Source organism: Rana temporaria, chromosome 2, assembly GCF_905171775.1.
Source record: "Rana temporaria chromosome 2, aRanTem1.1, whole genome shotgun sequence".
NCBI lineage: Eukaryota > Metazoa > Chordata > Amphibia > Anura > Ranidae > Rana > Rana temporaria.
In genome coordinates, this window is record NC_053490.1 from 467,179,594 (window position 1) to 467,195,065 (window position 15,472).

At 41.7% G+C, this 15,472-nt stretch overlaps 1 protein-coding gene across 3 annotated transcripts in view; it reads right to left on the bottom strand.

Moving 5' to 3' along the window:
- Positions 1-2,980: 2,980 nt before the first annotated feature.
- The window catches only part of ADGRG7 (adhesion G protein-coupled receptor G7), a 48,434-nt gene continuing 35,942 nt past the window's right edge, over positions 2,981-15,472 (bottom strand). For 2 of the 3 annotated variants that reach the window (XM_040338683.1, XM_040338684.1), the window contains 4 exons: positions 12,923-13,007; positions 9,391-9,549; positions 6,149-6,308; positions 2,981-3,267 (listed from right to left, as the gene is read on the bottom strand). In XM_040338683.1, the coding sequence (XP_040194617.1) occupies positions 3,049-3,267; positions 6,149-6,308; positions 9,391-9,549; positions 12,923-13,007 (623 nt within the window). In that variant the 3' untranslated portion in view covers positions 2,981-3,048. The remainder of the gene's footprint in view (positions 3,268-6,148; positions 6,309-9,390; positions 9,550-12,922; positions 13,008-15,472) is intronic. The other variant, XM_040338685.1, reaches the window with a different exon arrangement.

Below are 15,472 nucleotides of genomic sequence, written 5' to 3' on the forward strand. Positions count from 1 at the left end.
TCTTCGGGCCCCCGGCTACTTCTGGATGGGCAGCGGAGGAAGATCAATCCGCCAGGGAAGGAAGGGAGATCGGCAGGTGACTGGCCAGGATTTGAGCCAAGGCAGAAGAACATGCGAGCGACGCTAAATGGGCATGCACCCGAAACTGAAGAAATATTCCCTCCGCTCCGACCAGCACATAATTATCAGAAAGGAGCACAGATAATGGGAAAATACAACCCCCCTATGCTAGTAGGCACGGCGGAGCGCGGGGGGGGGGGGGGGTGTCATTCTATTTTTTTTATTTTAATTCTGCATTCTGATTGTCTTTGAAATTGCCCCTGCCCCTATTAAATCCAATCTGGGGACAAAACCAGGGACAGACTTGGTCCGGGGACAGTGTCCTCAATCAGGGGACTGTCCCCTGAAACTGGGGATGTCTGGTCACCCTACTTTAAAGCCATTCTAGCTTCAATCAGAGCCACATTCATTATTCCTATATAAATATGAGAGGTCCAGGCTTTTCAATCCTCCTCTGCTTCTTCACCTAGATCTCTTTTCCATGCTAACGGACAAGACAGCTTGGTAGGCCAACCAACAAACATCTTGTACAATATTGAGATACCACCCCTCTGCTTCCAAAGCATCTATTTTTAAAAGCTGTTCTCAATCTAATATCAGGAGCCACATTCCTTATACCTTTATGAATACGAATGTTCCTGGCCCTCCCACCCTCCTCTTCTATTTTTCAGCTAGATCTCTTTACCATAGCTTGGCAGGCAAGCTAAACATCTGTTCCTGTGACTACTAAAAGAATTTGTCCGTGCCATGCCAAAGTTTCTGATACAGAACACAGGCAGCAAAAATAAAAAAGAAGCACATTTCAACCAAGATTTTAACCATTTTCATTTTGGCAATACTTTAATTGTTCACGTTCCATTAGGCCATGTTTATGATGCCCCTATATAGAAGAACATATTTTTCTGGTCACACAGAATTGTACTGTATATTAGATGAAAAAAATATACCTGTTAAAGTAATTCAATGGTAATGTTTAAAAAAAAATGAGAGGGCACAACATAATGAATCTAGGAGCAGCATGCTACCCTGTATAATGCTGACACCCTAAAGACCAGTGGTTGTCAACTTATGAGCTAAAAGGAGCCTCAAATGCGGCCCCTGACGTTACCAACTGGCCGCACATAATGTTCAATATACAATATCTCACAAAAGTGAGTACACCCGTCACATTTCTGTAAATATTTTATCATATTTTTTAATGTGACAACACTGAAGAAATTATACTTTGCTACAATGTAAAGTAGTGAGTGTACAGCTTGTATAACTGTGTCAATTTTCTGTCCCCTCAAAATAACTCAACACACAGCCATTAATGTTTAAACCGCTGGCAACAAAAGGGAGTACACCCCTATGTGAAAATGTCCAGATTGTGCCCAATTAGCCATTTTCCCTCCCCGGTATAATGTGACTTGCTAGTTTTACAAGGTTTGAATGGGGAGCAGGTGTGTTAAATTTGGTGTTATTGCTCTCACTCTCTTATACTGGGCACTGGAAGTTCAACATGGCACCTCATGGCAAAGAACTCTCTGAGGGTCTGAAAAAAAGAATTGTTGCTCTACACCCGTAGGCTATAAAAAGATTGTCAAGACCCTGAATCTGAGCTGCAGTATCGTGGCCAAAACCATACAGCAGTTTAACAAGACAGGTTCCACTCAGAACAGGCCTTGCCATGGTCAACCAAAGAAATTGAGTGCATGTGCTCAGCATCATATCCAGAGGTTGTGTTTGGGAAATAGACACATGAGTGCTGTCAGCATTGTTGCAGAGGTTGAAGAGGTGAGGGGTCAGCCTGTCAGTACTCAGACCATACGCCGCACACTGCATCAAATTGGTCAACATGATAACAACCCAAAACACCTCCAAGACGACCACTGACTTGCTAAAGAAGCTGAGGGTAAAGGTGAAGGATTGGCCAAGCAAGTCTTTAGACCTAAACCCTATTGAGCATCTGTGGGGCATCCTCAAACGGAATGTGGAGGAGTGCAAGGTCTCTAACAATCACCAGCTCCGTGATGTCCTCATGGAGGAGTGGAAGAGTGGCAGCCTGTGAACCTCTGGTGAACTCCATGCCGAAGAGGGTTAAAGGGGTTGTCAAGGAAAATTTATTTTTTTCATAATTAGCATCCTTTACCTGCAGACATTCCTCTTTTCACTTCCTCATTGTTAGTTTTTGCTCAGAAGTTGCTCTATTTCTTCTCTGTTCTGTTCACTTCCTGCTTGTCTGATTTTACTGACCACCGTAAAGGGAGGCTTTACTGCGGTGGTCAGTAACGCGCTCACCCCCTCCTGGGAACTACATCTGTGTGGTAGACTTCAAGGAGGTGTTAATTACTGGGCGTGCCGCAATTCATACTGGGAAATGTAGTTCTTACATTAACGAGCGATGCAAACCAGGAAGTGAATGAGAGAACAGAATCTAGAATGCCGGAGGTGATATAGATGAAGGATTTTAATAGGTATTTACTCGTTTTTTAACAGAATCATTACACTATTCTGTCTGTCTACCTTGCAGACATTAATTTTAGGCAAAAAAACTCCTTTAAGGCAGTGCTGGAAAATAATGGTGGCCACACAAAATATTGACACTTTGGGCATTTTCACTTACATGTGAGGGAGTGTTTTCCTTGATTCCCTGTTCTTAGTCTCTCCTCTGTTAAAGGTTACTACCGTAGCCAAAATCATATAGCAAAAATAGGTTATATCTCTTGGGGAACATCAATGCTATTACCCCAACAAACTTCACACTAAAGACTGCTGAAGTCCGATGGCTGCATATCATATACCAAAGGGCCGCAGGTTGGGCCCCAGGGCTATAGATGATGATCTATATGATTTTATCATTATTCTAGGCCTGACTGCACTTAGCAATTTAATCCCACATTGAAAAGTTGCATATATTTTCCATACATCAGACTTTACATTAAAGTATTTTCTATTTTTTATTTTTCCAGAAACAAAATATAAATGAACTCGTATGAAAGACACGTCTCATTCTTTTTTGCTATCAGAAAATAATTGAGCTGTTGACTCTGAGACGTTCCTGAATTGTTCATTATATAACTGTGTTTTTTCCTTTTGGATCCTGTTCACCCAGTATTTATCCGAATGCATGTAAAGCTTGCAAGAGTTAAACAAGCGAATACCCACAGCAACCTTCTCCAGAAACAAGGGAGACTTGAGGGTGTAGAAAATGAAGATTTGAAGTCCCTGGAAGGAAGGAAACATGTCATGTCATGTTGATGCACAAGCAATATACAATAAAGAGATTATAAAGGAAGGGCAATCAAATCTGGTAAAAAGTACATCTATAAAGTATTCCAAGTGGGAAGCACCAGTCAAAAAATTACATTCAGCCCCAAATTGCATATTAGTTATAAGTCCAAGGGTTCTTTTCATCATCTAGGCATAGCTATGAGGAGCATATTGCTTACAATAATCTTTTTTTTTATCAATAATGTGGTGTTCAGGAACACAATATGAGTGTGCAGGCCAAAAATATTGTCTCTTATGATAATTAAGTGTAGTTGTGTCCAGCAACATGTGAGAACATCTAAAGTAAAAGTTTAATAGCATTTCAAATTTAAAAATTATATGTACTGCTTTGTTTGTTTTAAAATGGACCTATCACAGTGGCCATAGTGGGCGCAGGAGCGCCGCCCCCTCTCTCCCCTGCACCCGTCACTGCACCCGTCACTCAAGTCAACAATACATAGATTCATGCATTGCATGAATTCGGAAATTCGAACATTCGGAATTCGGAAATTCAAACATTCGGAATTCGGGAATTCGGAAATTCGAAGATTCGAAGATTCGGAAATTCTAAAATTCGGAATTCGGAAATTCAAGCATTTGGAATTTGGAAATTCGGGAATTCGGAAATCCGAAGATTCGGAAATTCTAAAATTCGGAATGCGGAAATTTGAAAATTCAAACATTTTCTAATTCTAAATTTTTGAATTTCCGAATTCAGAATTTTCGAATTTCCTATTTCCAATTTTCGAATTGACGATTTTTTTAATTTTCTAATTTTCGATTTTCGAATTTTCAAATTCTGAATTTTCGAATGTCCGATTTTAGAATTTTCGAATGTCCGATTTTAGAATTTTAGAAATTCCGATTTTCGAAATTTCCGAAATTCAGAATATCCGAATTTCGATATTTCGTAAATTCAGAATATCCGAATTTCGATATTTCGTAAATTCGTAATTTCGTAAATCCGAAAATTCGGAAATTAAAAAATTCGGGAATTTCCGAATTAACTAATTTTTTAAAATTTGTTAAAAAATTAATTCGGAACTAAACGAATTGAACATGTCTACCGTTGTCCACGGAAAATTTTAAAGCCTGCCATATAACATTTGTCTGCGGAAAATCCGACAACAATTGTCCGATGGAGGATACAAGCGGTCGGATTTTCCCCCAACAGCCTCTCATCACACAATTCCCATGTGTACGAGGCTTAAAGGGTCACTAAAGGAATTTTCTTTTTTAGCTAAATAGCTTCCTTTACCTTACTGCAGTACTGGTTTCATGTCCTCATTGCTCGTTTTTGCTTTGATGTTGCTGTAAAACTGCTCTGATCTCCACAATTCCTGGTTGTCTGGCTCTTTATAACCATCATACTGGGAGCTTTTCACGATAGTCTAAGCCAGTGATGGCGAACCTTGGCACCCCAGATGTTTTGGAACTACATTTCCCATGCTTTTCAACTATACTGCAGAGTGCATGAGCATCATGGGAAATGTAGTTCCAAAACATCTGGGGTGCCAAGGTTCGCCATCACTGGTCTAAGCTGTCATTACTGTGTGTCTAAAACTTAACAGAACCAATCAGATTCATTTTAAAAACAAAACACTGCCCTGGATTTGTTTGTTTTTGTTCTGTGGGTCTCTTTACTTCACATAAACATGAAACCAGTTTAAAAACGAAAGTGAAACTAGAGGCACATTATATGATTGAATTCAATCTATTTTTAATCATTTTTAAAAGGAATCAGTTAACTTTTATGTCTCTATACCCTGTAAACAGTCATTTCAGCAAAAAAAAATGTTTCCTTTAGTGATCCTTTAAGTTTCTTATTCGTATCCAAAAATGTAAAAACTTCCTGGCTAGGAAGCCTTAATCACATGATCTCTGGTGACCAATCTTTACTGTAGAGAGTCTATATTTTAGTCTGCAGTTAGATTACAGGATAAAAAAGGCTGGCAATGAATGATTAAATGGCTTTCCAAAAAATAACGCCATTCTTATGCCTCATACACATTTTTGATTGGTCGTGTGTATGCTCCATAGCAGTTTTCCCGACGAGAAAACTGCCCGCAAAAAAAATAGAACCTGCTCTATTTTTTCCCGTCGTGTTTCCTGGCAGTCTTTTTCTCGTTGTGAAAACCGCTTGTGTGTATGCTTTTTTCGTGGGGGGAAAAAAACGCGAATGCTCAGAATCAAGTATGAGATGGGAGCGCTCGTTCTGGTAAAACTAGCGTTTGTAATGGAGATAGCACATTCGTCACGCTGTAACAGACTGAAAAGCGTGAAGACTGAAAAGCACGTATCGTCTCTCACCAAACTTTTACTAACATGAGGATCAGCAAAAGCAGCCCAAAGGGTGGCGCCATATGAATGGAACGTTCCCTTTATAGTCCCGTCGTACGCGTTGGACGTCACCGCGCTTTGGTTGAACGTTTTTTGACTTAACGTGTGTAAGCAAGGCAGGCTTGAGAGGAATCACATCGGGAAAAACGTCGGGTTTTGGTATGTCAGGAAAACCGGTCGTGTGTACAGGGCATTATAGTAGCACAGGGGGGACGTCACTTCCCGCAACAGTGTGCCCCCATCCTGCTGCTGTCTGCAATGCTTCCTGGAGGAGATCTGACCATAAAATTGCAGTTGTTTACCACAGATGTATTATATCACTGTGTTGCTATACTAGAGTTCTCAGCCAGGCACTGGCGATAATATCTGGAAATGATAGCTTTGAGTTCAGGTAGAACACAAGAACTGCTGGGATCCCTTCCACATATAAACAGGACAAGCAAAAATCGAATTGTTTCTGACACTCTACTAAACGATGTTAGCTCATGCACCATACCTGAGTTGCACAGCATAAGCAGAAGATGTAGCTGAAAATAATCTGTGTGGACTCTCTGGTCTCTATAAGCATTAAGAAGCCAACAATCCAGGTGACACCAAGTAAAGTTGAAACAGAGACTGTAGCCAATGTCTTCTTTAACACTGAATGTTTTTTTGTGCTGAAAATGGCATAGTAATATACAATTTAGAAACAAATTAAACACACAAGCTGTGACAAGAGCGGGGTCAGATGCCAGCCGCTACCACCAGTATAAATATAGGGTAACAATACTTCACTGCCACACTTACCTTAATAGGTGAGTAAATACATAGTGATACACTCTGTCACACCAGACAGGGATATAACAGAGATTGAAAGAAAGTAGTGCTCTTCAAAGAGCAAAGATTAATTTAGTCCTTCAGAACAACAGAGATAAGGCTTAAAGTGGCATTAAAGTCCATTTTTCTCAGCATGTCGTAGTGTTTTACGTCACCGCGTTGGACACGATCGGATTTTTAACCGATGGTGTGTAGGCAAGACTGATGAAAGTCGGCTTCATTGGATATCTGATGAAAAAATCCATCGGATTAAATTCCATCAGATATCCGATCGTCTGTACAGGGCTTTAGACTTTGGCTCAGCAGTGATACATAAACAGCCAGGAAAGTCACCATAAAGCTAATATCTGCTAATAGGCTGATGGCTTTGGAGACATAGACCTTAATCACATCAGTGACAGCATAAACTGGAAAGTTTTCATGACTAATTTACAATATACTCATTCCAACCCCTCAGCGTTTCAGTGTGATTATCTACTGTAAGAACTGATAATGACTGTGTAGATTTCTGTTAAAAGACTTAATAGTTTAATAGTAGTAAAGCTTCAAGCGTTTGTTAACCCAAAGAAATAAAATAAAGATCCTGTTCCTTTAACCACTTAAGGACCCCTTCACGCCAATATACGTCGGCAGAAGGGCACGGCTGGGCACAAGCATGTACCTGTACGTCGCCTTTAAGAGCCCCCTTTAAGAGCCCAGCCGTGGGTCGCGAGTAATCAGTGCATTTTTATAGCACTTTTCGATGTATAAATGACAATGGCCTCAAAATAGTGTCAAAAGTGTCCGATGTGTCCACCATAATGTTGCAGTCACGAAAAAATCACAATAATTTGGTAAAAAAAATCGCAATAAGCGTTTATCGATTGGTTTGCGCAAATTTTTATTTTTTTATTTATTTTTTACTACTAATGGCGGCGATCAGCGATTTTTTTCATGACTGCGACATTATGGCGGACACTTCGGACAATTTTGACACATTTTTGGGACCATTGTCATTTTCACAGCAAAAAATGCATTAAAAATGCATTGTTTACTGTGAAAATGACAATTGCAGTTTGGGAGTTAACCACAAGGGGGCGCTGGAGGGGTTAAGTGTGACCTCATCTGTGTTTCTAACTGTAGGGGGTGTGGCTGTAGGTGTGACGTCATTGATTGTGGTTCCCTATATTAGGGAACATACGATCAATGACGGCGCCACAGTGAAGAACGGGGAAGCTGTGTTTACACACAGCTCTCCCCGTTCTTCAGCTCTGGGGACCGATCGCGGGACTCCAGCGGCGATCGGGTCCGCGGGTCCCGCGGCCACGGTCACGGAGTTTTGGAACGGGTCGCGGGCGCGCACCCGCTACCTACGGCTGGGCAATTAAAGAGGACGTACCTGCAATTGTCAGTTAAAGCGACGCAGTGCCGAATCGCAAAAAAGGGGCCTGGTCCTTTGGTTGCATATTGGTCCGGGGCTTAAGTGGTAAAAGCATGTTATACAGCACAGTGCTTGTGCTGTGTATTTGGCCCCATATATCACCTGAAATACCTGGCTAATCCTGCCAGTTAATACACAGTTTAGGGGTTCTTGGGTTATTCATTCCATAATATTAATAGCTCTTGTGGCTCAAGTGACCAGAGAAAAGTTTATGCACTGTACTATAAGTTGTTGCTTATTTACGGTAGCAAACCTGCAAACTTTGTGGCAAAATTTGTAATTTGCTGCAAATCCATGGTAGCAGCCAACACAAACCTCATACCTATCCAGATACAGACAGCAAACACAAATAAACTGGTGACCATTTTAAACCCTTTCCTACTCCATCCAGAACAATAGAAAAAATGGCTATATGTAATGGATTGTGAAGCATCAATATGTATGTTATAAAAATTTAAAATAAAGACAATTATTTCTTGATAAGCTGGGTCTCTGGTTTAGAGCGCTATTTCTCCTAGGGATCTCTACCCTGCAACCAGGGCCGATCCTAGGCAGGGTGCACAGGGTGCATTGCACCCAGGCGCCTGCAGAGGTGGGGGCACCGAACATCTAACAGACTCTCTAACAGAAGCCCCCTCTCCATCACAGAGGCCCCGCTTCCAGGTCCAAATAAAGTACTCTGCTTCTCATCCTGTATTTTGTTTATTGCTAAGAGATCATGTAAGGATCCCAGGGTAATGAAGACTTTGAGGGGGAGCATCTCTGTGGTTGAGTCATTGCCATAGAAACATTTGTAAAGGGGAGAAGTTAGTAGAATGACAACGCCCATGTGGGGGCGCCAGAAATATTTCTGCACCCAGGTGCCTGTGACCCTAGGATCGGCCCTGCCTGCAACAGCCTTGGATGTACTTGTAAGGTTACTAGAACCATTATCTACCCAGCTGCAAAACTGGATACTAATCGATCAAAAAAATAGATAGCAGAAAGTGAGTTTATTGCATTTTTTTGTGGTGCAGCACTACCAGATACTTTTATAAGTGTTGCAATGGTTAACACGTTTTAACATCCACCTGTATTTTATTATAATAGGAATATATTTATAATTGTTTTTATGCTTTTGGAATGGTTAGTAATTCTTATGCGTTTTTGCAAGCTTTGTTTGAATTTTACAGTATTTAGGGATGGTTCACACCTGAAGCACACAGAGGCCCGGATTCAGATACAATGGCATATCAGGAGATACGCCGTCGTATCTCTTTCTGAATCCGGCCCAGTGCGTTTTAAACTTGGCGCAGGAGATGCATGTGGAACATGGGTTGTGAACAAGCCCTTACTCCTTTTGTTACTAAACTTGTGAAGAATTTGTCTAATTCAGTTTAGCTGCTGGCATTTTGCTTTCAGGGTTATTTTTCCTCTTTGTGTGGTAGGAATACCCCCTTTTTTAAAGAAAATTTAAAAACGTAATTATTCATTTATTTACATTTCTATCATTATTTACACACCTGGTTACATTTGGATTCTTCTTCCAAATTGACACTGCAACTGCTATAAATATGCAAATATTTGCTATAAGGATGATTCCCACTGGCAACAGAAAAGACCACAACAGGGGCTTCGAGAGATCCAATTTGAGTTGCTCGTTTACACCAGCAAGCCAACAGCTACAATGAAATAAATGTGTGAGTTTGTGTTTATCATGTTTTAATTAATACCAAAAGTAGAAATTATTTATTATTATTAATAATTTATTATTATTTAAGTGGCAAACACATTATCATCAAACAAAAAATTCTACTTACCTTGACAAGATAAGTAAGTTTGGTTCAAGAGACAAAAATCAGGATCAGTCAAACTGAGTCATTATCATATACAGTAAAACCTTGGATTTAATCCATAATTAGTTCCGGAAGCATGTTTGTAATCCAAAGCACTTGTATAGCAAAGCAATAAGAAATAATGGAAAAACAAATGATTCGTTCCACAACCATTTATTCATAAGTCCTTCAGTCTATAGTCCATATAAAAAGATTATAGCAATGTGACAGGTTGTGTAACCATAAAATGCCCATCCACAAATGGAAGCCTCCACAAGGGGATTAGAAGCTAAATCCAGCAGGAGCTACAGAGTATAAAAGAGAAGAGAGGCGCCTCTAAGTGTAGCAATATGGTTACATTTAATGAAGGTACAACATTTGGCAACTCACATGGTGGATGATTAAAAAAGGCACATCTAAGTATGCAGGGATCCGGGGTAAAGTTGTCTACATAGACCGTCCTCCTCACCACCGGCTCTCACCGCTGCCAGTCTGCAATCGTGACCAGGGAGACTACCCTGCAGTAGACCGATCTGAAAGCGAGGCTTGAACCGCTCGTGGAAGGGACGACATCAATGGTGGTGCAGAGGATGGTCTATGTGGACAGCTTTACCCCGGATGCCTGCATACTTAGATGTTACTGTTTTAATCATCAACCATGTGAGTTTTTAAATGTGTACAACATTCATTAAATGTAACCATATTTCTACACTTAGAGGCGCCTCTCTTCTCTTTTATACCAAGTCGTGATATGACGCTACTCTTATATCAAGACATCGCTTGTATATCAAGTCAAAATGTATTTAAAAATGTAGCTTGTCTTGCAAAACGCTTTTAAATGAAGTTACTCTAAAAACAAGGTTTTAATGTATGTTCAAATCTGTTAAATATTGTTCCTTTCTTGTCTAGACTCCAATATTTAAAAAAATTTCTACCCTGAGAAAGCCCACCATGTCTTATCTTACAGCTGCTCTATTCTCTGAGTTGTATCTGCTAACTATGAAGATTTTTCGTTTTAAGAGGGTGGACAGACATGAAGGCATATTATTGACCACCACCAAACACAATAGTCGACTGGTGTGCATAGAATTCATGTTTTTACATGGGGAAAAGGAGGGAGGAAGAATATGCCCCAGTACAATGCTGGTACAGTTGCAAATTCACATAAAGCCATATTGGCATACCAAGGCAACGACAGAAAATGGTGGTCCCTAACTCTAATGCCGCGTACACACGGTCGTTTTTTGTGATGAAAAAAACAACATTTTTAAAAATGTCATTTAAAATGACCGTGTGTGGGGAAAACGTTGTTTTATGTCTTCTGAAAAACGACAAAACGGTTAACCGATGAAATGGACCTTCAGTCTGTTTTCATCAGTTTGGACTGATCGTGTGTACAAGGCCTTAGGATCTATTCACACCAGCACACCTTGCTTCAGCATAGCACAGTCTGACACAATTCACTGCATCACACCGGACAGCAGTAGAACTGAATGAAATTAAATGGCACAAAGTTAAATTGCAAATAAAGTTTAAGAAAAAAAAAACTGGCCATGCAATGTTCTGTTTACAGCACATCGGCACTGCAACCTTCTCACCCCACATTCTAATGCAGCTGTTGCTGTGAACCGACACTAAAACTGGAACATACAGTATACAACAATGAATAAAGTGAGAGCTGGCTTACTTTGGGTGTAGCTCAGTACCACCCAGTAACCACTTAGTGACATGAGACTAAAAACTCTTTGTAGTGTAGACCAAAACACGCCTAATGTTTCTGAGGCAGTTGTAGTCATTCAGCAAGCCATACTTTCTCCCCCTGAATGGCTGTTTTTTTTTGGGGGGGTGGGGTTTCCAGTCGAAGAGGGATTTTGCATTGACATTCTGCAACCGAGAGCCAAGTGCTTGGCTCACAATTGCAGTGCACTCCCCATTGACTTTGACAAGCTGTGTTAAAAGCCTCATGGCTTCAGCAATGTGTATGCACCCCAGCAACCAGTATATTCTTGTGGAGATGGGCAGTCGGGGGGGTTGTAAAAATGCTGATTAATACCTGTTTTTTCCTGTCCTTCTGCTGGCCGTGTGAACCCAGTCAAAATAATTGTAATTATAGCAATATATGTACATACAGTAAGAGCCTGTGTTGATGGCCTTTTGTTTGCTTTAAGTGGCTTTTGCATACTCGTACAAGTCAAAGGGAATGCAAAACCTGCTTAAAGCAGGTCAAATGCAAGTCAGAAGGACAACTGCAGGTCAAGCATACTTGTTAATAAATTCTGAATGATCTTACAACAGTCTCAAATGGGTGACAAACTGATGCCATTAACACAAGCCGATAGCCTCTTTATACGTGCCCCAAGGATAGTTGTAAACATAACATGGAAATGTTCTTTATGTTCTTTATGAATTTTGAAATAAACATGCACAATTTTTTTTATCTAAACTTGCATGTATATGCTTCAAACCGACATGGTATTGTACTTATTTTGAGAAAACAATTGTGGGGTTTCATCTGATAAAATCCAGTTTATATAGTCAAGAACAGAGGGCCAGATTCAGGTAGAAGTGCGGCGGCGTAACGTATCGTAGATACGTTACACCGCCGCAAGTTTTCATCGCAAGTGCCTGATTCACAAAGCACTTGCAATGAAAACTACCCCGGCGGCCTCCGGCGTAAGCCCGCGTAATTTAAATGGGCGTGTAGCGTAATTCCGTATTCCCGGACGGCTTACGCAAACGACGTGAATTTTTAAATTTCGACGCGGGAACGACGGCCATACTTTATACAGCAATACGTTTGCTGTGTAAAGTTAAGGCACCAAAAACGACAACTAACTTTGCGACGGGAAACTAGACTAGTGGCGACGTAGCGAACACGAAAATCCATTGTGGATCGCCGTAACTCCTAATTTGCATAACCGACGCTGGTTTACGATGCAAACTCCCCCCAGCGGCGGCCGCGGTACTGCATCCTAAGATCCGACAGTGTAAAACAATTACACCTGTCGGATCTTAGGGATATCTATGCGTAACTGATTCTATGAATCAGTCGCATAGATACTCCGTAGTATCTCCTTTGTGAATCTGGGCCAGAATGTCTGCAGAGGTCACAGTCTGCTCAGGGACATACAAATGCATCCTGATCTGACTGCTATTAGCTGGATTAAGCAATGGTCATGGAATATGCATGGGTAGGCTAAAGGTTAAAAAAGTGACTCACAAATCTTCTCGGTGATAATTGTTTTTTTGTTTCCCAGTTTTATATGTTGATCCAAATGTTATTAAGACAATTATAATTGGAAGCCCTAGTGACAAAACACAAAACAGATTCAAATCAGAAAAACAAAAACTTTTCATGATGCTATTAAAAAATAAATAAAATCTAAGAACTTTTGGATGTGGCTTACGTAGGTTTAACAAAATACAATAGAATGATTTATTAATTCAGTTTTCTTTAATCCATGTTCTCCCACTCTAATAACCATCAATCAACAGTAGTTAGAAGATGTTATTGAGTATTCTAGATGCTTGTTGTGTTTGATTGATTTGGTCTGTTCTGGGTTCTGCAGCTGCACGTTTGCCTGTCTCTCCATCTTACCAGAATGCGCTGGAACATGGTTTCAGCACAACCGCTATGCATGTCTGCTGCGCAGGATTTTTATCATTAGTGATCATTAGCTGAAGTTGGAATGTATTGTACAGGAGAAGATGACAGCAGCAGTAGACAAAGTAACAAGGGAGAGCGCAGTCCTCACAGGGCTAGACAAGGACACACAAATATTCTGTACTAAGAGCTGGGGGAATTTACAGTGGATAAAATTCTGTTTTGTCACTAAAATCACCAGGTTATTATCATAATCATTTTTTTTTCCAACACAAAATACTTCAAGTGGTTGTAACCCCACTCTTGCAACTTGCACCTACAGGTAAGCCTAGATCAGTGATTCTCAACCTGGGGGTCGGGACCCCCTCGGGGGTCAAATGATGATTTGCCAGGGGTCACCAAATCCTGGGCTGTTCCTGAAGCCCGCACTATTCTCCCGGGAAGGGAGATGATAGGAGGGGAAGGAACAAAGAAAAAGGGAGAGAAAGGGAAAAAAAGAGAGAGCAAGTAAAACAGTTAGAGGGAGGGATGTGGGAAAAAACAAGGAGTTAGGATAGAGAGAGATGAAAGGGAAAGAAAGGAGAACAAAGAGAAAGTGGTACATTCTAAAATGTACTATAAGGGGTTTTAATACTGTACAAGTGGAAGGCACTCAGGGAGTGCTAAATGTCCGCGGGTTAGGGGTGCAAATGACTTGTCTTGCCTTGAAAATAATTTTACTGTTAGGGGCCCCCACAACTTGGGAAATTTTATCAAGGGGTCATGGCACTAGAGGGTTGAGAGCCACTGGCCTAGATTAAGGCTTACCTGTAGGTGCAAGAAATAGCTTCTTAACCTACACGGTTAAGGAGATATTTTCACAGAAACGGACACTGCTGTCTACGGTGCATGTGAATGGCTTTAACTGGGTTAATGCCGTGTTTTCACGCATGCGCGGGGACCTGCCGGTCCCGCACATGCGTGGGAGTGACGTCATCTCCGCTCCGGCCAATCACAGCGCCGGAGCGACGATAACAGGAAATAGCGACGAGGGGACATGGCGGTGGACGGGACAGAGGCAGACTTCGGGGGCTTCGATCTCTGGTAAGTAACACACAATTAGCTAGTATGCTGTGCATACTAGCTCATTATGACTTTCTCTTGCAGGTGCAAGAGGACACGGCAGTAGTGGTTGGAACTATCATCAACTCACGACTCGACTACGCAAATTCCCTCTATTTAGGACTACCAAAATACCAGATTTCACGTCTACAAGTCGTCCAGAACACGGCTGCCAGACTGGTAACAGGTAAAAAGCCGTGGGAATCAGTCTCCCCGGTCTTGAGGTACCTCCACTGGCTGCCCGTACAGGACAGGGTGACATTCAAGACACTCTGCCTCACCCACAAATGTATACAGGGGAATGCTCCCCAATACTTAAGCGAGAAAATAAAACCCTACGTCACCAAGCGCGTGCTCCGGTCAGCCAACCAAAACCTTCTCCAAGTTCCTAAATCCCGCTACAAATCGAAGGGAGAACGTAGATTTTCGGTCCAAGGACCATGGCTCTGGAATGCTCTACCCACTGCCATCCGCTTGGAGGAAAACCATCAGGCCTTTAGGAAAAAACTAAAGACTCACCTCTTCTGAAGGACCGGTACGACTCTGGATGTTAAGCGTCTTGAGGCGATTAAGTTCGCATTTGTTGCGCTATACAAGTTACTCACTCACTCACTCACTCACTCTTGCAGGTGCATTTAAAAAAAAAAAAAAGGAAAAACCGAGGGTTTACTTCCTCTTTAACACCAACATCTCAACTCTTAGGCCCCGTACACACGACCAAACATGTATGCTGAAACTGGTCCGCGGACCAGTTTCAGCATACATGTTCGGTCGTGTGTAGGCGCGAGCGGGCCGAATTCCAGCAAACATTTGCCCGCCGGGCCTTTTCCCAGCAGACAAATATTCCTGGACGTGTTTTAAAACCGTCCGCTGGAATCCTGCCCGCTCGGACATGTACGGTCGTCAGTACAGACCTACCGTACATGTCCGAGCGCCCGCCGTCCCTCGCATGCGTCGAATGACTTCGACGCATGCGTGGAAGCCTTTAAATGGCAGGCCCGCCCACGTCGCTGCGTCGTCGCCGCGTCATCGTCGCGGCGACGACGCGGACACGCCCCACGTATT